The 23,643-nt window shown below is 35.0% G+C and overlaps 1 protein-coding gene across 3 annotated transcripts in view; it reads left to right on the forward strand.

Annotated features, from left to right (window-relative positions):
- Nucleotides 1–23,643, forward strand: part of CCDC141 (coiled-coil domain containing 141) — a 56,606-nt gene that overhangs the window by 30,445 nt on the left and 2,518 nt on the right. The window contains exons 17-25 of one of the 3 annotated variants that reach the window (XM_071434827.1): nt 28–177; nt 5,489–5,629; nt 6,400–6,594; nt 8,179–8,362; nt 9,580–9,689; nt 11,928–12,026; nt 12,648–12,731; nt 15,478–16,358; nt 18,252–18,424. In XM_071434827.1, coding sequence (XP_071290928.1) covers nt 28–177; nt 5,489–5,629; nt 6,400–6,594; nt 8,179–8,362; nt 9,580–9,689; nt 11,928–12,026; nt 12,648–12,731; nt 15,478–16,358; nt 18,252–18,424 — 2,017 coding nt within the window. Of the gene's footprint in view, nt 1–27; nt 178–5,488; nt 5,630–6,399; nt 6,595–8,178; nt 8,363–9,579; nt 9,690–11,927; nt 12,027–12,611; nt 12,732–15,471; nt 16,359–18,251; nt 18,425–23,643 lie in introns of all 3 variants that reach the window. The other 2 variants (XM_071434828.1, XM_071434829.1) reach the window with 2 other exon arrangements.

The raw sequence follows: 23,643 nt of genomic DNA on the forward strand, positions 1-23,643 counted from the left end.
AAATTTGTTTCTCTCTTTCCTCATTAGAATTGCTTGAATGTTTCTGTAAAGAACCTGAAGCAAGAACTTGCTAGATTTGAGTGTGATAGCATAAACTGGAGCTCCAGAGCTGAAAAGTATGAGGAAGAACTGTCACAGTATTTTCAACACTGCACCACTCAAGAGGATATAAATGAGGTAAATGAGATGAATCCCAACTCATTGAGTGACTGTTAAAAGAGCTATTGTGTTCTATAATATACATTACTGTTTACCATTCCCCTAAAAGCTTCATATGAGTACAGAAAAACAGACTTTCATTTTAGCAGCAACTTTGGATCTACACAGCAGCAACAGTAATCTGTGGTTCATGGCTCTGCTGCTCAGGATTCTGTCAAGCTGTTGGGCTGGCAGTAAAATGCTTTCACTGCACCAAGAGGACTGGAAATAGAGCAGCTACATTTTCTTTAGCTTTCAGCTCAGTCAGCTTCATCTGAAACACAAGTCTTTATAACTTTTTCTTGTGAAGCTAAAATTTCAAACAAAAGTAGAATTTGTACATATTGCGGTTGTCAGGACATTGGAAAGAACTTCCAGTGTTTCAATGAAAAGTTCAGAATAATCTAGTACTAACATTTTTTCAGAAACAAAAGATACACTTGAAAAACTGCTGGGAGGAAAGGAAATGTTCATTGGCCCAAGAGATCAGAATTAGCATTATGGAACTAAGGTTAGGGATGATTACTCAGGTAATATGACTATCAACATAATATCTTGGTAGGCCAAATACAAATGAATTTACAAATTAGACAGCTACATTCATTAGATGTCTCTAAAAAAATTAATTTAGGAAAAAATATTTCAAAGAACTAACTTTCCCAGACTGATACATTGAAATAAGAGGCTGATGTGCTCTATACTTGATGTTCTGTATATTGTACTCCTCTTGTACTTCCTTGCATCCGTGAAGTACAGAAGGTGGATTGTGAGCTGGAAGAATTTTCACATTAATGTTCCCTGTAGTATGAAGCATATATAATAAAAATACAGGACACTGAAGGTTATATATTCTTATTGGTTAAGTTAAAATCTGTCATCCCCAAATCTAATTAAATCTTGTGCATGAACTAACTGAAATATACTAATTTGGAATGTGGATACCTTTTTCTTTATGTTCCCTTTGTATTATAGGTTAGCATAGAAGATGAAGGTATTTCCTAAACAAATATTTGGCTAATGTTCCTGTATATGCATTAATATACTGCCATTTTCTTCTTTTGTTGTTTTTTATTTTTTTCCCATTAAGTATTTCTAACTAATTCTGTTTAGGGACAAGAAATCAGACACCAGACTACTTCAGGACTATTATTTATGAGTATTATCTTTATTATTTTAAATTCTGTCAATTTTTTCATCAGGAATTGAATATTGCTAGTATGCTAATATGAATATTGCTAGACTTGTCTAAACTAACAATTTATTTACTATCTACTGTGTCTAAGCAAATAAATATTTCATGTGCCAGCATCAAGCAGCAGCTGTTCATGGCTGTCACATAGTAAACAGCTAACCAGATAATTTAGTAGTAATTTACCAGTTTACAGAGCAAACTTTAAAGCTGACTGAAAATATTTGGGATTCTGCTGTAAATACTTACACTAATTTATGTTTGATGTGATTAATTTAAGTGTGTAAATACAGCCTGTGAATTAGGGCTTAGGACTAAGTGGTGTTTGAAGAGATCCTTAGAGGACATAGCAAGTTCCCTGTGTTTGTAAGGTATTGGTGCTTCTATAAGAAACAAGGAAACAAATACTGAAATTTATAGAATATGTAAGAATATATAGCATGAGTTTTAAATAGCCTTGGAGGAGACAAGAGTTAAATGCATGCCTTTTCTGTGCCTTCTCTAATTTAAAGATAATTTGAAAAGGCAAAAATAAGTGTATATATCCTCAACATCTTTGGGAAGGATGAGGAAAGCTCATCTTTGGGATCTGTATTTGCCAGCTGGGGCTTCTTTTTCACGAGGTAGTTTAGGCAGCAGCCTCTGAAGAGCTGCACCTCCACTGTGTTGCACTGCAGTCATTTGTGAGCTCAGCCTTGGGTACACTGATATACTGGATATAGGAATGCTGCACTGGGTCTGTTCAGGGGATTCTGAGTGACACTGCTCATCACCCATGGTAGCTTTTGCAATGAAAAAGCCTCCTCTTTAGGTGATCACTTTAAAAATAACATTTATGCATGTCCACGTCAAACTTGTGAACCAAAGAGCAACAGACCCTGATGCAGTTTCACAGCTCTTCCCAGTCATCTCATTTCTTTTTCACCATATCATTATTTGCATGCTTATGGAAAGATATGAGTGGAAATATGGGTTTTAACCATAAATGGTAATGAGCTGTCTTTATTCACAGGTCAGTAGGAACTGATATATAGCCTCATTTCTCATTTTGTAATTTATTCTGATTGTTGCCCCAGGAATCAAGTAGTCATTAATGACTTGAACAGATTTTTTTTTTTCCCCTTTTTGTTTTTCTGGTTTTTAATCTTTGTGACTGAAAATCTGTTTTCAGCAACCTGCTTCTTGGGGTGTTTTGATTATTGATGCTACGAAAAGTTTGTACATGAATAGAAAGGGAAAGATGAGGGATTAACATTGAAATTTCTTCTAGAGTGGCTCAGACAGCAATCAAAGCATTTACTGGAATGGCACTGTTAACAAAAAATGTTTAAAGCATTTTATAACTTGATTTTTCTATTTATTTTGTGGTCCTGTGATAAATTGAAACAAGTGGTACTTAAACCCCTCTTCTCCACTACCATTCTCCACCCATGACAGGGCAACTATAGTTAGGAACAGCTGCTTGACTAAAGACTATGACACAATAGAAAAGGTACAAAGTTCCATTAAAGCAGTGGGCTGAAGTCACTGAAGCATATTTGGATGCATAGTCCCTTCAGTATTTCTCATTTAATCTTGCAAAACTGAGACATATTTAGATTTCGAAAAATTGGAAGCCCCACAGTGCTCTTGGTACAATTGCTGATGATAACAGGAGCAGTGAAAATGCAGTCGGATGCACAAGTCAGAGCTGAATCTGGTTTTTCCACTGAGGCTAAAAGAGAAGAGTGACAACAGCTGCAGACCTTTGACACACAAGCCATCATATCTGAAACAAGGAGATCTAATTTCACATACTGCTATGAGGAGAGCCTCTGGCCTTATATTATCACTGCTATTCTGTATGTGCACAAGCCAGTGAAACAAACTAAAATAAACTCTTGTTCATCTTTTCTTTCCCACAAACTTGAAGCAGCAAATAAGACTCTTGTTTTCTGAATAAAAAAATATTGTTCTGCAGAAGTGATTATATTAACAGAGGGCTTTTAGACAGACTTTATTATTCTGCATACTTAGGCGGGATAAAGAGCTTAAACTAATTGGAGATCACAGGGCCAGTGATAGAATTCCCTTTCTTTCCATTACACTGAGTGAGCACCATCTGTTTATTCACTGCTGAAATAATGTGGCAACATCCCACTAGATGAAATGAAAATGAGACATTTATCCCTTGATGGATTAACATTAGTATATAATAATAATAATAATAATGATTGATTGTTAGCTGTTCCAATAACAGTGGCTGCAAAATAAGCCTTCACTACTCCCTGGATTCTTTGGCATGAAGGAGGAGGGGGTGCAGGGTGAAGTCTGTAGGATTTTTTAATATTAAAAAAGCCTCAAATACATATTTAGATATCCAATTGTGGATATGACCTGAACTTGTTAACACTAGTTTCATTTGTGAGTCTGTTACTCATTTGAGTAACAGATCATAAAGCAATAGAATTTCTGCATTTCTTCATATCAGTGGCTTTAAATAAATGTACTTTTACATAATTTATTTATTGTTATTATACATTATCCTGAAAGCAAAATATTATCTACCTATAGGACCTGAAATTCTTAAAATCAATATTTTGGTCATTTTAATATTCTTTTATTTCAAAATTTATTATTAATTACATATAATTGAAAATTTCATCAGGGAATTGCAAGGTAATTAAAATATCACTGATTTTAAGCAGGTTTTATAGTTGTCTGATTCTTGTATCTCTTGCTTAAAGAAATTTAAATGTAACAGGAATAGCTGAAAGGAGTTTTTAAAGTTGTAAATAAAATTGGAAGTTGCATAGCTTGCGCAGAAAAAATACTAGGAAAACTATGCTTAAAATTTCATAGGCCTTTAAAAATGGTTTATCTAAACAGTTTTGATATACTTTTTTACATAACGTTTTTAATGAAAAAAATAGCGTGGTTTATTAAAGGCCTACTTGTAAGACAATATTAAAGGAAACATAATTGTCACTCGAAAACAAAAGATAAAGAATATAACAACCCTATATTATAGTTAGTTTCCATGGTAAACAAACACTGGGTTTAAAATTCTGTTCATCATAGATGGTTCTTCTTTTTGATATGTATTAAACTCTTTCTGGTAAATTGGCAATGTATCTGAGCCATATGTGTGTAAATGAAATTGCAGCTTTCTAGAGCTTCATCAGTGCAGTTCCTATCATTCTGGCACTTTGATTTTTTTCTGTAGGTTAAAGAAAGTGTAGCTATATTCCATCTAATTAAAAAAAGATGTTTAGAACAAATTTAATATAACTAGATTTAATAGTAGGTAGCTGGTGTGAGTTCATCTGAAAAGTCTTGAAAGGCATGGATACTTCATAATTGGACCTACTAGTTAATTTTAATTTATACTATTGTAAGAATAATTTTCCCTAATGTTTGGCTTATTGCACAAGTGAGTGCTGACTGGCAGAAGTATCCTCACCCAGTACATCTAGCAGTAGCTAGGTGAGGCTTTCTGTATCTGCCAGCCAGGGTCTCCCTGCTGCCATACTCAGAGCACAGTTGTTTGCAAGTCAGGTGGTCATACAACCTGCATCTTGATCCTGCAAAGAGATGTACTCCTCTTTGTATGCTGTGAGTAATTGTACTAAGATGTTTGGACTTGCACAGTGTATAAAATTAAGCCCATGTATAACTTTTTTTCAGAAGCAGGACTTTTGAAAAAGGAATGAGAAATGGGACACTTACTTGGCTACCATTTCTACTAAATGGACTAAAGTATGTGAAGGGCATCTACCTCTAATTAAAAGCAGTGGAGGCTCCTGGAAAGGATTTTTACATAGATTGTCTGAGCAATAATCTCATCCCTTGTTCCAATGCTTTTTTTGCCTCAGTTATTCTGGAAACACTTTTCATTCAGAATGCAAAAACATTGATTTAGCAAGATTATGAGTCTCCATTTCTGTAAAGAAATTCTGACTTAACTTAAGGATGCTTTGAGATGGCATAGTATTACTAACTTCTGCATTAAATTTTCAGTGCTTAAATTGTCCATTAAACAGCTCTTGAAAAAACTTAAATTGATGTGCGCTGACTTCTTTTTTTTTTTTTTAACTAACAAATATGTTTAAACTGTTGCAGCTCAGAGAGTCATTTAAGGATCTCAAAAAGAAATTCAACAATTTGAAGTTTAACTATATGAAGAAAACTGAAAAAGCTCGAAATATGAAAGTACTTAAAGTACAGATTCAGCAAGTTGATACATATGCAGAGAAGCTACAGGTAACAGAAAATCCAAGCTTAGTAAACGCTTCACCAGTTCAGTTATTTGGCCTATGCCAAATACATCACAGGAAATTAGGGCATCACAAAATTTATTGTGCACTTCCCTCTTACTTTTCTCATGATATCCTCCCTGTCTGTCATTGACTGAGATATTTTTCACTATTCTATTCCTGTTATTCTGCCATTTACTTCTGTGAAATGATGTTAATTCTTGACTTCACTCCTTTAATCACCATTATTTTTCTGTTTAATCTTTTCTTCTTCTTGCATCTATTGTGTGACCTAGCCTTTCTTCTCCTTAAAGGAACCCAAAATAATCATGTCTTGCATCAAGCTACTCTCTTGTCTTTCTGATTTCATCATGTAAAAGATGAACTTTTTTCCTCAGAGCCTTTGGCTATATTCATTGCCTGGAGTTGATCATGATCCTTTGCACCTTAGAACCCTGATAACCCATTTTTTGCATTCACCAGAAACTTTTCCTTCAATGGTCTTTTTAGTTGCAAGTCATGCATGACCATGTTTTATTACTGCAGATATTTGTTTATTTTTAAGCTGAAAAAAGCTAGCTCAATTATACCTTTAATAAATACAATTTATATCAATTTTAATCAGTTTTGCAAAGGCTCTCCATGTTCCTTTGATTTTTGAAAGAGCAGCTTGTATTTTTTAAAACATAGGACAAGAAGTATGTTTGTATGGTTTTCTCCTGCTTTTTATAGAGACATTTTGTTGGTATTTAACATTGCTATCTGTCTTTTAAACAGATTCTTAAAAAGAAGATGGATAATTTAGAGAAGAAAGTAATTGATCCTTTTGCAAATGAACCTAAGGCTAAAGTTCAAGTTCTCTTGGGCTCAATCAGTGATTTACAAAAACAGTTGAATGATTTTACCACAGTTGTGGAAGATTACAAGCAAAATCTGGATCTGATGGAGCATCTGCAGCAGATGATGAAAGAGGTACTAGTAAACCTGACATCCCCACTGTGGCTGTAATAATGATCCAGGACAGGGACAGATAAAAGTGCTTTAACTCTCTCAAGGTTAATCTGTACTTTCCAAAAGTAATCAATTGTCAAAATTTTCTTTTCTTTCTTTCTAAATTTGCAGTGAAAGGGGGAAATAAATGTGCAGTGTGACCACATTCATGCAACTGGGGTCATCACCTCCATATGACCATATGACTTCCACAGCCATTCAGCAAGTCTATGATCATGCTTAGGAGCTCATTTTCCCTAAGTAAGCTCTGAGGCAACACAGAAAGTGCCACAAAGTCCTCTTTGGTAGTAGTCAAATTATGAGAGGCAGGTTATCACAGTACCCACCGTGGTTTATGTAATGATGGAACTGAAATGTAAAATACTCAGTTCCTTACTAAAAGAATTTTTTTTAATAAACTAACTTTTTTAGTAGACTAATTTTTTTTTTTTTTCTGAACGGCAGTCTTTCTTATTGGATACTTCCATAACTTTATTTTAATGTGTCTGAGGACTGTCTCATGCGTTGTCTTTTTTAAAAGAAAAAAGTTTGTGACAGTATTGTAACAGTATTTTCCCTCTTGCTGTTTTGCATTGGTGCTCTTGCCATGGGACAAGCTCATTCTGCTCATCACTGTTTACTTTTAGGAATAACATTGTTCTTATCTCCAAAGGGATCTAAGTGCATGACAAATTCCCTTAATGATGAATCACAGGACTAAAGTTTTGTTTAAGAGATGTGTTCAGTGTCCAGTGACCTCATCAGTGTGTTCTTACATATACCATTAGCCAAACAATTTGTTAATATTTGTTGAATATTTACATTTTCAAATTCCCCACTTACTCAAAAAAAAAAATTATTTCCTAAAGCTAAAATTTAAGACTGCCTTTTTTTAAAAAATTCTTTAACTGAGTGTAAAGTATCACCTTTTACTCAAAACTTTTCTTTCAGCAAATAGGCACAGTCTTAAATGCTGATTTCAACAGTGGCTGGAAAAGGTGATTTTTTGCCACTTCCTGTAATGATGCAATACTGGTGATTCTGAGTGAACACCAGATTGTGTTCTGTTCTGAGTATTGTTAACCAAAGATGTTTATTACGGGGATGTTCTAAAACCCATTCTTGTCAGAAGAAAGATTCCTGGTGAGTTAGTGGTTGCTGAGACCAAAAACCCTGTCTGCTTGAATGTTAAATTTAAAGAACCTTCTGCCCTTACACAGCTATAACTGAGGCCATAACATGAAGATTTTGAAATTAGCCAATTGATATACAAGGTGGAAAGAGCTCAGAAACAAAACATGTTTTTGCAGAACCATTAAATAATAACCTCACCACACTTGTAAGATGAGCGTGGGCATAGTACTTAATGAAAATTTAACAGCCATTAATGCTTGAAGCACCATTAGTAATGAACAAATGTTTCTCAGGTTAAATTTGTCAGAATATTTAAGATATACTGTATGCCACTGATTAAGCAAAGTCTAATAATCCAGTCTATTCTTCAACAGCTTGAACTGCAGATTCATTCATAGTAATTCATTGTAATGCAGCTTTTTTATCCCTCAGTGTCAATTTTGGTTTGAAGATGTGAGCGCAACAGTGATTAGAGTTGGCAACTACTCTGCAGAATGCAAAACAAGAGAAGCAATAGAGACTCTCTATAAGCAATTCAATAAGTTTATTGAACCTGCAGTGCCTGAACAAGAAGAAAAAATTCAGCAGATTATGGACCTTGCTAGACGGTTATATGGTGAGGAGATATCTGGTAATGTACTGTGGGGACAAAATGCAGTAACTTGGGGTGGAAGTAAGCAAACTCCTAGATTTGTTCATTTAAGATGAAAATCCGATGAATTTTAAAAAAACTAAATGTTTTAAAGTATTGATTGGAAGAGGTGAAGGATTTCAGAACAAATATTTACAAAAAGTAAAGATATGAAACTACTCTTCCAGTCTGGTATGTACTTGGTTTTCTGTATACAGCCTGAGTTCACCTTGAAATCAAAATGTCCTTGCAATATTCATGAGCTTTGAGTTAAGATTTCATGGCTTAAGCTCTCTCATAACAGGCAAGCCTTTGAAGCCAGAGGATATTATAATGATATATCTCAGTGCTGAATTAATTTTTTACATTATAACTGTAAATAACTGGTAGGATTTGATTGTCAAATTTTTTTTAGCAAATTATGTAGACTGCTATTTAGATACTGTATTTGCAATTGTGTTGATTTGGAACATTGTTGACCAAAAAAATTGCAAGTCAAAAAATTTCGTATTTTGCTTTTTTTTTGTCCCACTTGTTATTTTTATATACTTTTTAAAGTTAATTTTTCCAAAGATAATGTGACAATCCAAACACACGGGGATTTTGTGTAGCCTATCAATTCAAGTAGTAAAGCTAAAAATATTTCAGCAGCCAAACTGGCCTTTTAAATGCCTCTTAATTTAGTGGAAAGAATATTTAGATAGTAGATTATTTCTTTTCTCTTCTCTTTTTTTTTTTTAAGCCTTCTCAGTATTTTAAACATTCCTATCTGCAGGAAAGGAGATGACAGACAACAGCTGATTAGGAAGAGTAGGAGAAAGAAGTTGCTCGGTGTCCTTTAAGTCATTACATGGGAAAAACCTTTTACATTGTGCCTTTGTTTTGTATTTCTTATAACAGGGATTTAAGTGCCTCCTAGATATATAATGTAGCAATGAATTCAGGGGACAATTTATGAGGTCAGCATCTTTTAAAGCAGTATTACCAACCAGAGAGAAGACCTGCAGAAACTGTGAGGACTCATCTCAAGTAAGCTAGTACGAGCTGGGAAAGCACATTACTAGGAATGACAGAATTCCTCCAGCAAAACAAAACACAGAAAAATGTGTTTATTGTAGTCCCTTGGGGTAACAAATTACACGGATTTTTGCAGGTCTGTTTGAGGCATTCTGTTCTACTTTCATGATGTTTTGCCTTTGTAGGGATTGAAGAAGGAAAGAAGTATGTAGAAAAAACCGTATCAAAGTATGAAGAAATCATGAATTCCGTTGATGGGTTGTGCAGATCTCTGAGAGAACTTAAGGAGATAAAGGTATGGTTTTTTAAACTGGAGAAGGTATTGTATCTGTGTCGATTTATCATGCTTGGTAAATCTTGGTCTGAATCAGTGCTTTTAGTGAGGATCATCTATGGTAGCATCAATTACTTCTTAGTTGTTCAGTTTTCTGTTACGTTAGGTAATTACTGTAATGAATCAATGACGTGCTACTTGTTTGGACACTAAATATTTCTTCTGAGCTTCTTTTCCTTTGCTTCTTTCAGAACAGTTACTCCTTTCAAGAAACCTTTAAGAGAAAATGTTAAATTTTATTTGACTATCTAGACAAATACTTTTTTTTGCATACTTCTTCCTTTGATATTGTAAGATAGGTAACTGCAGAGCTACAAAATGCCAACCAACCTCACTTGGCTCCCTCTTGGAAAACACATCCTGAAAAACAAATTGTGTTAAAGCCAAAGTCATTTGAGTTAGAAAAGCTTTGCTTTTACATAAGTATTTATGAGAGCAGCATTTTTAGTTTCATGTTCTGATAAACTGCTGTGGATATATTTAAATGTAACATTAACTGAGGAGGAATTATGGAAGACTGGTGATGGGGTAGATAATTAAGACTGTCTACTCCACCCCCCCTTCATTCTCAAATACCTAAAAAATCTTCATGCAGCAGCAGCTGACAAGTTAATTCTTCTGTGAAGGTGGAAAAACTAAGATAAGCTTAAATATCCTACTTTTGTTGGTACAAAGTGAATGTTGCTTCACTTTTCTTTGATGGAATTATACTATAAAATTGACAAACACTCCAAGTATCCATTTATACACTTTAAAGGAGTAAGAGATGCCAAAAATATGAATGAATGCCAAAGGTCATTAGGTGAATGGGAAGAAGGCTTTGTCTTGGACTGTGACCATATAGCAACTTCAACATAAATGCCCATTCTCCTCCCCATTTGTGTATTTCATTAACACTATTGTGTGCAGGACAGTAGTCCCAGGTTCTGTCAGAAGAGGGCTTGAACCTTTCATCTTTTCTACAGAAATGTTGTATGATCTTTTCAAGTCAAGTGGAATTTCAAACTAATTTTACTACCTTATTTTGACTAATTTCCACAAAATTATTGGATTTTTTTTACAATAGAGTTCCGCAACTATTTTAAATGGAAAGGGGTTTTTTTTTTACATTATGTGGTATTCTAAGATTTAAAAACTAATATTCTTATTGAACATTTCCAGAATATATCAACCGTCAATGTCTGTATCTTATGAAGAATAAATAATTCAGCAGACTGTCTGTGCCATCTGTATGGAATGCCATGACTATAAATTGAGTTTCACTTCCTGTTATTTTTAAGGCATGACAAATTTAGGGGAAATGTATTGCATAATCTTTCCTAATTTTACATGGCTGCTCAATGCCTGAAAAAAACCTGATTTATTTCAAGTACAAAATTAAACCTATTTTTTCTTCCTAAAAGAAAAAAAAATAGACTGAAAAGATCTCATGGAATTTTTCACTTGTTTATTGCTAGAATAGCAAATTAATAATGCAGCAGTTTCTTATAAGAAACTTGTTTAAGACTATAACTTTTGGCTGGGCAGCTAAAGATATGGAAGACACAAAACTGTAATTATAAAGCTTTTGGCTTTCTTTATCTTGTGTAACTATTACATTCTTTGGAATCTGTGGAAGATTCCATGACAGGTTTTATCAAGTCTTCATAAAATACATTATGGTTGTCCAAATTTCTGTTTCTATGTTTTATGCTTAGACCACATTCTTCCCTTTCCGTCTTTAAAAAAATTTTGATTATAGACATTCACAAATGTTTCTTTCCTCCCTAGAACTGTTTTCCTGCAATCCTGATATCTTTTCTGAAATTGTTGTTTGTTCTCTTTTTTCATATAACTGTGTTACTTAATCCTCTATTCTCCCTTACTGAGCCTGTGTATAAGTTGGTTCATATTCCTCATATTCTTGATTAGCTGCTAGAATTCTTCAGTATTATATACTGAAGAATTATAGTCTTCTATAGTTTCCTTGCCTCCGAAAAGATCCTGTCAGCTTCACAATATGCTGTCATTGCTTGTCCAAGAATGAATCAGCTGGGTTTTGCTGCACTTTTTTTTTGCCATAAGCAATTTACACCTGTGCTGATGACAGATTTTCACTTTGGTGTTTTCTCTGTTGTACAGAGCATGAATCAGTGTAGAGCTAACAATTCCTACCTTTTATTGTGTATAAACTTACTTAATTTTCTCTTCACATGGCAGAAAGTTGACTTTTCTGAAGAGCTGATTACTGTTAAAAAAGAAGAAAGAAATGGTCAAGAAGCATGTGAGGCTGTTAAAGAAGTGGAACAAAAGCAGCAGGTTAGTTCAATTAATTGTTTTTTTTAATAACAAGAACTCTTTCTTAAAAGAGTTCTTGTTACTAAAAGAGTTCTTGTTTTTCAGTCTTAAAGCCTCCATTTGGATGGGTGTTATCAGTGTAGTCTTGGTCAATTGTTTTTCAATTATTTTCAGTTGCCCCTTTCCCTCCTATCCAGTCCACATATTCTCCCCTATGAATTTTTATTTTTTATCATTTTTCACATGCCTGTATATATCTTTCTGTTTTCTAAAAACTATTTCTTTTGTAATCTTTTATCAATTTTCCTTTGGTCCTATTGCCACAGTATTCTTAATGTAGAGGTTCTCTTTGTGACCATTCCTCCATGAAAAAGAGTTGTTCTTGAACTCTCTCCTTTAAAAATAAAACTTAAGGGAATATAAGAAGTAATAGTGGGGACTGCTGATACTATTCCCAGAGCCCTAGACTTCTTATGATGCCTACATACAAGTTAGGAAAATATTTGATTTATAAGTAATATTCTATGAGAGAAACATAGCTCAGAATTTGAACTAAAAAATTGTAGAAATGATGATTATTTGTTGCATTAATAAAACCTTAATCAGGGAAAAAAGCGGGATTTTAAAACATTTTTCTTTCAGACGGCACCGGGTGAATTGCTTGCAAATTCAGAAAGCATTGGTGAGAAGAGAAGCAATACTCTGTCTCCTACAGGCACTAAACAAGTATGTGTTGTTCATATCAATTTACATTTAATCAGATTGATGGGCATCATTGTGTACTCTCAAGGGAGTTCTACTCTTTAATTCGTTGTGTATCAAAAGTGAGGACTATTGTTACATTGGTAAGTTTTGATTATATTCTCATTTACAATATTACCAAAAACCTGACAAAACAAGCACATTGATTCAGTTTAAAACCAGTGTGAATAACAGGAAACAGAGAAACAATGAAGGAACACAACTGCAGCTGTCAGTAGTTCAATAGGACATCACATCAAATATAATTTGCTGCAATATTGGTATAAAACTATTGAAGAAATGGCAGAACTCACCATCAAATAATCATCTTTATCCTCATCTCAAAACACTTAAGTTGGATTTCAGTTGCCAAGATTCTCTGCATCAGAGATCATAAATAATTCAAAGTAAGGATTGCATCCATGTTGAGGACAATTCACAAAACATAAGACAAGACTGAGCATTTAGAATGACAAAAATCCAAACTGACAAACATCTTTTATTTATGGATTTACAATAGAAGAATATTAAAGTTTCCAAATAATCATTGAATAAATGAAATCTTAGAAATACAGGCAAAGCAAAGCCAGATCTATATTTTATGAGATTAATTACTTTAGCTTAAAGAATATTTTGAAGGCTTGGGATCCTGGACATAAATGTAAATAATTTCCTGTGTAAAATAGTCTGATAATTTGGAGTGGCTTTAAGTCCTTAGAAAGGTGGGATCCATTGGTAACAGATTTAGAGACCTAAAAATTCCATTTTGCAAACTGCTAACACAGACAAATACTGCAAGATATTAAACAGTGATGTTTTGTAGAAATTCAACTAATATAATTTCCTTCAGCTCAATACAAAATGTCCTGTAATATGCTGATGAGCCAAAATTAAACCTAATTAATTTTTTTACCTCCAAGTCAGTGGGAGCTTCAGCATTGACTTGGAACCCAGATTTCACTCAGAATTTTGTGACTGCTCAGGAGAATCTCTTCAGCAGGTGTCCATAGCTCTATTTTGCTAAGCCACAGCTTTGTCAGTCCTCATCAGTCTGAGTCTCAGCTGCCAAGGAGAGAAGTCAAGGGTATGCAAAACAGCAAATATCATATGAGGATTGTGGCAGCTATGGTGCCTCTACCCTTTTCAACACTCCATACTTCACTTAAAGAAGTAGCAGGTTCATCTCACTAGAGCCTTGAACAGTGGGCCAGCAATCTCTAATTTTGTCTGTACTTCTGCAAGCTGCTTTCCCAGTATTAATTTGCTTCAAATATAGCCCTCTTAAAAGTGTGCCAGGCCTTCTCATGGCACATTGATCCTCCTGCTTTTTTGGTCCCATGCTGCCAAAGCCTATCTGGCAGCTTGCTCACTCACAGTTCACCTGTCATTCTTTTCCACTGCTTCTTCCCCAGTGTCTTCTTCCATCTCTTCAGGGGTCAGAGTTCATCAGGGGATGCTTGTGGGAAACATTTTTGTAGTAAAACATAAACTTTGTCTTACATCTGAATTGAATTGTTTAGTAAAATAGACACAGTAAAATCCCAACCTGCTTCCAGTCATTTTTTTGTAGGTCTGGCATGAATCACATTGCTTTGAAATAAGAAAGGTAATAACGTGGGAAAGCATCTATATTAAAACTAACATGTCTAAATAACCAGGGTACATATGAGGTTCTATTATTTCTGGGTGGTTTAAAATTTTTTTCACTAATTGTTAGATTGTTTGAGCAGTAAAGGAAAAAGAAAACCAAAACAAATATACCATCACTCTCTTGTACTGGATACTGCTAAAGAGACCTATTTTGGAAAGCAATGAAATTGCTTTCAGTGTATCACCCAATTTATTTGAGTGGGCAGTTTATAGGTGATAGAAACAATGCTTAGTAGATTACATATTTGTGTATAGAACTCAGCAATGAGAGAGTAGCTTAAGGAAACATTATGCACAACTTTTCTGAGAGCCTTTGCACAAAGGAAATCAATCTGAATATGTGATTACATTCACACAAAAATCAAGAGGCAGAGACGTAATTAACAAAGCAGATGACTTTGATGCTTTGTGATTAAAATTAATGCACATATGCCTCACCCAATTCTATTTGAAACATGATGAGAGGGACTTTTTTTCCTGGATCCAAGTTAACATAATTTTTAAATTGCTTTTCTTTTAATATTTGGGAGGATCTTTTAACAGCTGGCAAGTAAAAAAAAAAAAAAAAAAAAAAAAAGAAAAAAAAAAAAGGAGGAGGAAATATAAAATGCTATGGAGGTGCTAGCTTTATTTTTTAACCAGTCCAGCAACTTGGCTGTTAATATATTTTCATTGCTAAATAACTGTTTTCCCTTTAAATGCAATTAGGCCACCTACTCCTCCTCCTCCACCACCTTTCCCTTGCAAATGCTCATATAAACAGAAGCTACAGGAAATCCACAGGTTGCCCTTTGTTTATGGAAAGGTACTTTCTGTTTTATTGTTACTGTTATAATAAATACTTATACATAGTTATAATAATATTTTCTAGAATCTATTTGAGCAGTTTGAAATTCCAATAAGCTGCTGCAACATTTTCTGATTCATTGTTTTTTGCCCCATTTCTTTCTTCCTCTCAGAATACATCAAGCTTAATTAGAATATTGTTGCTAGATTTTGTATGACAAGGGGATGTATTGAATGATAATTCTTTCTTTGTTTTCCTTTCTCTCCTTTCTCTTCTTTCCCCTCCCAGTTCGAGGAGAGGAATATATTGGCTGATATTTCAGTTATCTGTCCAGCTGGTGAGGATCTTGTTTCACAGGATACAGAGCTGTCATCCTCAGCCAAAGAGGATGGTTTACAGACTGAATTCCTGGCAGAAGAAACACCCTCTGGAGATGAATATGAGTGTATATCACCTGATGATATATCATTGCCACCGCTTTCTGAGACACCAGAATCCAACCTCTTACATTCTGAAACAGAGCTAGAAGAGCAGTTCTGTTGTAGTTCTCATAGTCTGCATGTCAGTTCCTATAGCTTGCAGAAAACCACTAGAACGGTAAAACTGATGGAAGCACCTGACCTCTTAACAAATTTTGCTTTTGCTGATGCTACAAATAATAGAATGGAAAGCCCATCAGATCACTTTCAAAAGTTTTGTATCTCTTTAACAGATTCTGGTCCAAAAGTCAGAGCAGAATCTCCTTTGACTTGCAGCTCACAAGGAATTTCTGAAACTAGCACTGCTTCCTGCCCTATAAAAGCCAAACCAGTAGATAGCATGATGAGCGAAACATGCAAAACACATTTACAACACCTTGAACTTCATAAAAGCATGGCAGAAACGCAAGAAAAATTGCATGCCTTGAATAACTGTACTAAATCCCAGGATAGGCTGCATGCTTTGCCCGATGCATTCTCAGGTTTCGTGTTTCAATCAGACGCCACCAGAAGCTGTCAGAGGCAGATGGTTACCCGAGAAGAGATTAAAAGTTCTTCAGAAAAGAACAGCATGGCCAGCCTAACTGGACAGGCGCCTAACTTCTCCCAGCTTCTGTCTAACAAAACCGTCATGGAAGGTTCTCCGGTAACTTTGGAAGTAGAAGTAACGGGATTCCCAGAGCCTACACTGACATGGTGGGTAGCTTGCAATGAGAAGCAGTAAATAGACCCAGTAGCGAGCCACCACGAACCTTTCATAACCAAATCAGTTAATCTGTAGGCTAGAATAAATGGATTGTATCCTTTCTACTCCACACTTCTGCATGATTTCCACCTTCAGAATTGTTTTCAACAATTAACCAACTTGAAATAATCTCTCTGTACCAAATTTTAGGAATGAGAGTATCAAAGTACTGCAAACATATCCAGTGTTTTCAAGCAAAAATCATCATTCAGTTTTCCTATTCTGGAATATGGCATTCTACTTGCTGATTGCCTTCTTAAAACAATTGCATGGTTCAGATTTACTATAAATAAATTCACCTGCATTTTCCCAGGCTCTGGGCACTACGTATGAACAGACACAAATTGCATGCACACTGAAATATTTATATTGTCACTATGTAGATGGGAACACATTTACACATATGTGAAAGTCAGATATCAAAACTAAGGTTACATGTTAAAAAACACCACCTAAATATCTACACTAAGAGAATCACTTTTATATCATATATTGGTGTGCATGGTCTATCTCTCTCTTAATTGCTATGTGTCTACTTAGATTACTTTATTATTGGATTTGTGGGAAATATAGATGATGCAATATAAACATCTGAACTCTAAAAATTCCCTGACAAAGGGAGCAGAGACTGAAAGAGGGGCAGGATTTCAGGATTTTTTTCATAGTTCTATATGTTATGTCATGTATTCCTCCAATTTTACCTCATTTGTCTTTTCTCCACTTATTCCATTAGTCTTTCAAAATGGAGGCCTTTATTTTAATGCATTAAAACTAAATATGCCTCTTACTGGAAAAAATGATGTTAATATTATTATTACACATTTAAAGAATTAAACTGTACGTTTTTGTTAAACTGAAATTTTTTCGGTGGCACTGAGAAGAATACTGGACAATGCAACCTTGGTGCTATACTCTGTTGGTATCAATAAAGTTACCTTGTTTTAAATACCAGTATTGTACAGACTGAGGAGTATTATTGGTGAAACAACATTAATTTTATTATAAGAAAGCATTAATTTAGCCCAAAAATATATACAATATTGACAGATTTTCTTTCAAAAAGATAACATTCAACTGGATCAATTTTGTAAATTAGAAATTCATGAAAATGGAAAAAAAAATGTTTTTAATTAAAAATTCCCCAATAACATGTATTTTGTACTGGTATAGAAATTTCTTTGGATATGCATGTGGAAAAATATTTTCATGTTTGTGTTGGGTTAAATGTAGCCTACGCTGAAACATCATGGTGCAAGGAGAGCCAGAATTTTCTCTGATTTCCATTTTTAAATCAGGAGTCAATACCAATACCCTATGATAGATCCTCAAGTGTTAGAATATGGCACCAGTTCACTGAAGTAACTCTTGATGCATTGTTCTATCCTGTTTGACGATGTGAGCTAGGTAAATGTTAAGTGGGCTGGGATGGAGACAGGTTCTTGGTGAGGATACAAGTTTAGATAGTTTGTTTGTTGATCCTTTAGAGCCTGTTAATGAGTTGGGTGTGGACTGGCTCAGGACCTATTAGCAAAAATGTCTCAGTGCAAAATCAAGGGTCCAGGCCCTTGTTACCTCACTGACGCTGCAGTGAGAGACTTGTAACTTGTCTGTTGAAACTCATTTTCAGAGCCAAATTTTCTACTGTTAAGAATGTATTATCTAGTAATTTGCATTGTTTAACTGTTCATGCATATTGACAGACTAAGTTTAAAACTGAGAAATGAGAATACAGCAGTTCTCTGTCTCTTGCTGCTGCTGTAGTGTGACAGAGATTGTCTGAATTTGCAAAGTTCTGTGTGGCGTGCAGTGATAAAACTGACTTGCAAACTGACTCTCTGCTTCAGGTACAAGAAGGGCCAGAAACTGACTGCAGATGAGCACTTAAAGCTTTTACAAAAGGAGACAAAGCATACTTTGTTCATTCAGAAGGTGTGTGATAAAGATGCTGGCCTCTATGTTGCTCGAGCTAAAAATTTGAACGGCACTGCCTCCTCAAGTGCCATTCTTCATGTGCAAGGTAACAGGCCACCTATTGCAAGAATAGACTGGATAATGCTGTGTGTCATCTATATTAGTGTATCACTAATGTACTGGCTATTCACTAAATAAGTACAACATTGACTGCACCGGACTTAATTATCACATGTTGAATTTATTTTCTTACACTGCATTTTCACAATGTGTACCAAACCACTTTTTATGGCAAAATGGATATATTGTTTGTTTCTTTATTACCAGTATTCTATGTTTATTCTACTTTCTCATAGTGATGTTGAGATAAAAACTTTACAATATTTTTCTAGAATCTGAGGTTGAGTATTGCTTTCTAAAAATGTAGGCATTCCAAAGCATCAGAAACGGTTTTAATGGTTGTAGGTTTTAAATGTCAGTATAGCACCAGGTAGAGTGCTCAGGTTGTTGTATATTTTGGGATATGTCTTCTCTTGGGATGGGATGTGAAAGGTGTTGGATTTTTTTTTTAACATAGAATGTATTATTTTCACCACATGTTTGCTTGTATGCTTACAAAAAAAATATTTTAAGAACAAAGCTTTTTAGTAAAGGTATCATACCATTCATGATTGAGCTAACGCAGATCAGATTTAGATCTGTCTCAGCCCAGCATACACTCTCCACAAAGGAAAGCTGCAGTAGTTCCAATAGAGTTGGGATTGTGCTACAGAACTGACCCAGAACCATCAGGATTTGTGTAAGTGGCATCTAGCAAACAATAGAATAAATGTTTACAAAATGAAACATTCCAACATTCCGGTCTGCTTAAATAGATGTCTGTGATACTTTCTCTGCCTTCTTACGAAGTTAAAGATACAAATATTTCTAATAATCTTCTAAATTGTCCATATAAGACAAGAAATTTAATAATTTATGAAGCGAGCATTAGTACTCGTTTAAAATTTTTAACACACTGATTTCACACAGAATCAACCAAACTGGGGAACTATCCAAAAGTGTATTCAAATTAAAAAAAAAAAAAAAAAAGAAAAGTCAGTCAAGCAGAATTATCCTTATTATCCTTTAACTTCAAATCAGTAAATCCAAACCAATACTTTGTTCATCTACAGTTGTATTTCCTTCTTGACAAGGACAAATATATTTTTTTATTAAAGTTCTAATTTTTTTAACTATTACATAACAGTGATGTAATTGTGCCAGTGGGAGACTTAATTTATATATCCTCAAATATAAGACTTAATTTATATATCCTTCAGCCTCAGGATTTGTTGTATTTATGCAGTAAAAAGAGTTGACAAACAGCTATATGATTTTTTCCTGCATCTTTTGATTACCAGCTTTCATGTTATAATTGAATTAGTATGGAAGATGTTTAAAGATGAAATATTTACTTTCTCTTGCATAATTTGCTGGAATGAAGCAAAGCAAACTTTTACCGTGTAGCCGCCTATGAAAAGGATATATATTGTAATTGCAGAGGGTCAGATATTTTGGCCTAGTGACTGCAATGTTTAAAAAATTCCTGTAACTTTGAAAAAGGAGAAGTTGTCATGATATAACCTCACAGTAATGAGAGTTAGCAGGAGGAGGAAGTGGTGAACAGATGGGGGAACACAGTAAGTTCTAACTAACTTGGTATTACCCTTAATGAACCACTTTCTAAGTTCAGTCATCTCCCAAAAATGTAGATTCACAAGAATTTTCTCAGGCATAAATTTCACCTGTTTTCCTGCACTGTACTTTACATTTCACAATAATGGCAACTTAGATCTTAATAAATCATTGTAGAAGTATATAATACCTTTGTTTGTTTGTTTGTTAAAAATTTCCTCTGAGAATTTGACCATTTCTGTGAATTTTAGGTGAACAAAAGTTGATTTTGTGAGTGTGGTATTGCATCTACTTTCTTCCAGGAATAGCTTTAAATGCACAGTTTTTAATGGGTGGATATCAGCCACAATTTTAATTGCTGCAAGAAACAAGATTTCAAAAAGAGTGATTAGAGATACTGGATTCACAGCAGGACTCTGAAAATCTTGTGGTTTTAATGTTCTGCTTTGTAAACAAAGACATAATCAACACTGGTTACTGCTGTGCTGGCAGTCTGGATTTAAATACCCTTTATTTAAGGACTCAAATGAGTCCTTAAAAAAATTACTGGAAAATTCCAGCTGTGTTCTGGTTAGATAATATAAAAAAGGAAAAAAAAAAAAGGAGTGACAGTGATGTAGTCTCATGATGCACTAGTATTTCTTTGAAGGAAAAAAACATTCTGTTGCAGCAATAATCTTAACATAATGCTTCCCACTCTCATTGGTTTTTTGTAATAGTTTATACTATGCATGCTTTACCTCTTCCTTCTTTTAACCATTCTGTAGAGCAGGGAATACATCTGAGTGTTTTGTATGGTTCTGGTTCTTTCTTGGTTCACAGCTCTGACTTCCCCTCATTGCAGTCACAGTTTTGAGCCTATAGTTATGTCAAGACCCCAAAATGTTTACATCTTCCCAATGGCTCCATTATAGAGAAGATTTAAGCCTCAGTCCCACCATCCTTAGAAGAAAGACATTAGACACATAACTAACCTCCATTCCCTTCCTCCTTCCCCATCTGAAGACACCCTTTAAGAAAAGGTGAAAGATATTTCCTGACTACAAGACACGGAGTTGTGTGAAGGTGTGTTTACACAAGGTACCTAAATTTGGAGTGGGAAAGGAATTAATTGTATTAATTTTTCAAGAGGAGCAGCCTGTGTGAGGTCGCAGGTTTGAGTCAGTAGGCAGAGGGAAGATGAGTCATTACCAAGATGGGATCAGATGTGGCTGGAGCTGCAGTGGAGAAGGTGAGTTCCTCTCAAATGACTAGTAAGGTATGCTTACTTCTGCACCTTTCTCTGGAGACTTTTCTTGGGTAAAGGAGTCATTTCTTTCTATGTATTATTGTCTGTGGTCTAGAGGAACTGTGTCTTGAAAAATTACTGCCAAGATTTTAAAGAGGTTACACATGGTATTCAAGGAGACTGGAGCTCTGGGATTATGGATATTTCAACTCAACTGGGTCATGAGACCTGCTTAATATTCCTAATAAAGGGATCCTTCTGTTTGTGTTAGGAGCTTGACTGAGACAAAATCTCAAAACAATAAAGTACACTGTTGATTTAGAGTAATGCTGAGCAATTCCAAAGTCTCTAAGCAGCATGGTGGGAATCTGCCTTCATAGAGAAATTCATAGAGAAGACAGGGGAAGTTCATAAAATTGCTAATATCACATTTCAAGACACCAGAGACTGGAAATTACATGTCTAGAGTAAACAGATTGAGAATAACTGTGAAGCAATTTAATTTAAAAACTGGCTGTTAAAACCAATTTGGCTTGACCTGCACACCTGTGTGTGAGAGAGACTTCAGGCAGGGGTGAAGGCTCTGTAATAGACAGATAAAGGTGGACTTTTCCCCTGTAGTTTTTGCATTCCTCCAGGCTGATGATTTTTCTGTGCTTATTCACCAGTTTGCAGCATAACTCTACTGGTCCCTACAGATAACTTGTGGAATATTTAATAGTTGACAAAATTATTGCCTGAACCTGTAAGGATGGTATTTCAGTACCACTGGCTACCTGATTATTTTTTCCCACAATAAAGGAACAGATCTGTTCTTTCTAACCCTTGTGGATGTGGACATTATGGGATGTCCAGCCAAGAAATAATTTGCAATTAACTCTTCTGAGTTTTTGTTATGATATCATGGGAAAACCACTGGTGAAATATAACCATCCATTCTATTTTGAAGGTTGCTGTCAAATGATAAAATCTTCTTTTACAACAGACTTTGTTGAGGTAAAGCCTGTTCCCTAATGAGTTGCAGGAACTGTCATTTCATGGTTTTATTTGCACATACATTTCCCTTTGTTCTCTAGAAACTGAACATTTCAGTTTTTATGTTCTGCTGCCTTACTGATATAAAGTCACGATGTGATCTGATGATTATTACTGTCACCTTTCCACTAAGATTTTTTTTTAAATGGTAAAAATCATTCTGGTATGAGATGCAACATGACTAAACAAGGAAATTCAAACTGCCAAGTAATGGAATCCAGGCAAAATTATCCCGAGGAGTGGCTGAAGCCCACTTAACGTTTTCTGCTGGAATACAAGCTAATCATGTTCTACTTATGACCTATTGCTAACTGCCTGCAAAGAGTAGGCAGGGATGTAAACTTGGTTCTCTTGCTTGAAGTGAAGCTGATGATCTAAAATTTCTGGGCTCCAGGTGCATGCAATGCAATGCAATGAGGGTGGCAGCTTGCACATGCTAACCTTCAACAGCTAAGGACTGAGTTGTTTGAGCTGCTCTGGCTGGCTAATACAGAGGTCACACAAGGTTAGCACAAATATGGGAGAGTAAAATTTACATTCTTCTGCTTTGTACTGGTGCCTCAGTCCTGCAGTACCTAGAAAAAATAGAAAAGCAGCTAAGCTTGAAAGCTTATTGCAACTAAGAGCTCACCTAAGGAATGAAATTATTAATACAATGGTCCAAATGTCTGTCTTGTGATGCCAGCAGGCCCACACTTGGCAAAAATAGCCTTTTGCTCAATATATTTGGGGTTAGAAGTTGATGGGCACCTGTGTGAGATAAGCTGATTATGTTTCTTAATAGCATAAAGAAAAAATTTTTGTTCTTAAACAGCGGAGTAATGGTGGCATGGCAGTTTCAAACTCTGTCATTTAACACACATTTCAGTACCTTTCTATTTCAGAGAAGGCCAGTGATAACTTTCGACAAATATTTTGGAAACGTGGTACAATATATATTAAAGAGGAAGAAGGACACATTCTTTATATGATAGAGATGCAAAAATATCATTTTTATTGTAGGATGTCTTCGTGAGTTCTTCTTGTGTTAACATCCTCTCTGCTTTATACTCCCTGTGTCAAGAATACTTAGTCAATTCTAAGCTTGTCTTCTCTTTTTACTGTAACCTTGTAGGTGGAATATAAGTGGAACCTTAGGTAGTAATACAAAGATTCAATAAATCCAGCTTTATAGCTCATTAAGTTACAAGTCACAGAAAGCAAACTGATGCTGATGATCAAAATTTCTTCAATTTTGATGGGTTAATTTGTATTGATCAGTCCTTGTAGAGGTTCAGGCATCATCTGTCCTTCCTCAGCTGGCATGAGGCTAGCACAAAATCAATCTCATGGGCTTTGGATATTGCAATAGAAAAGCAATTACTTGCCCATCCTTCATCTGAACCAAA

The sequence above is a fragment of the Agelaius tricolor genome, unplaced genomic scaffold (genome assembly GCF_023055355.1).
Source record: "Agelaius tricolor isolate 1412-34295 unplaced genomic scaffold, bAgeTri1.0.p SCAF_10, whole genome shotgun sequence".
Classification (NCBI taxonomy): domain Eukaryota; kingdom Metazoa; phylum Chordata; class Aves; order Passeriformes; family Icteridae; genus Agelaius; species Agelaius tricolor.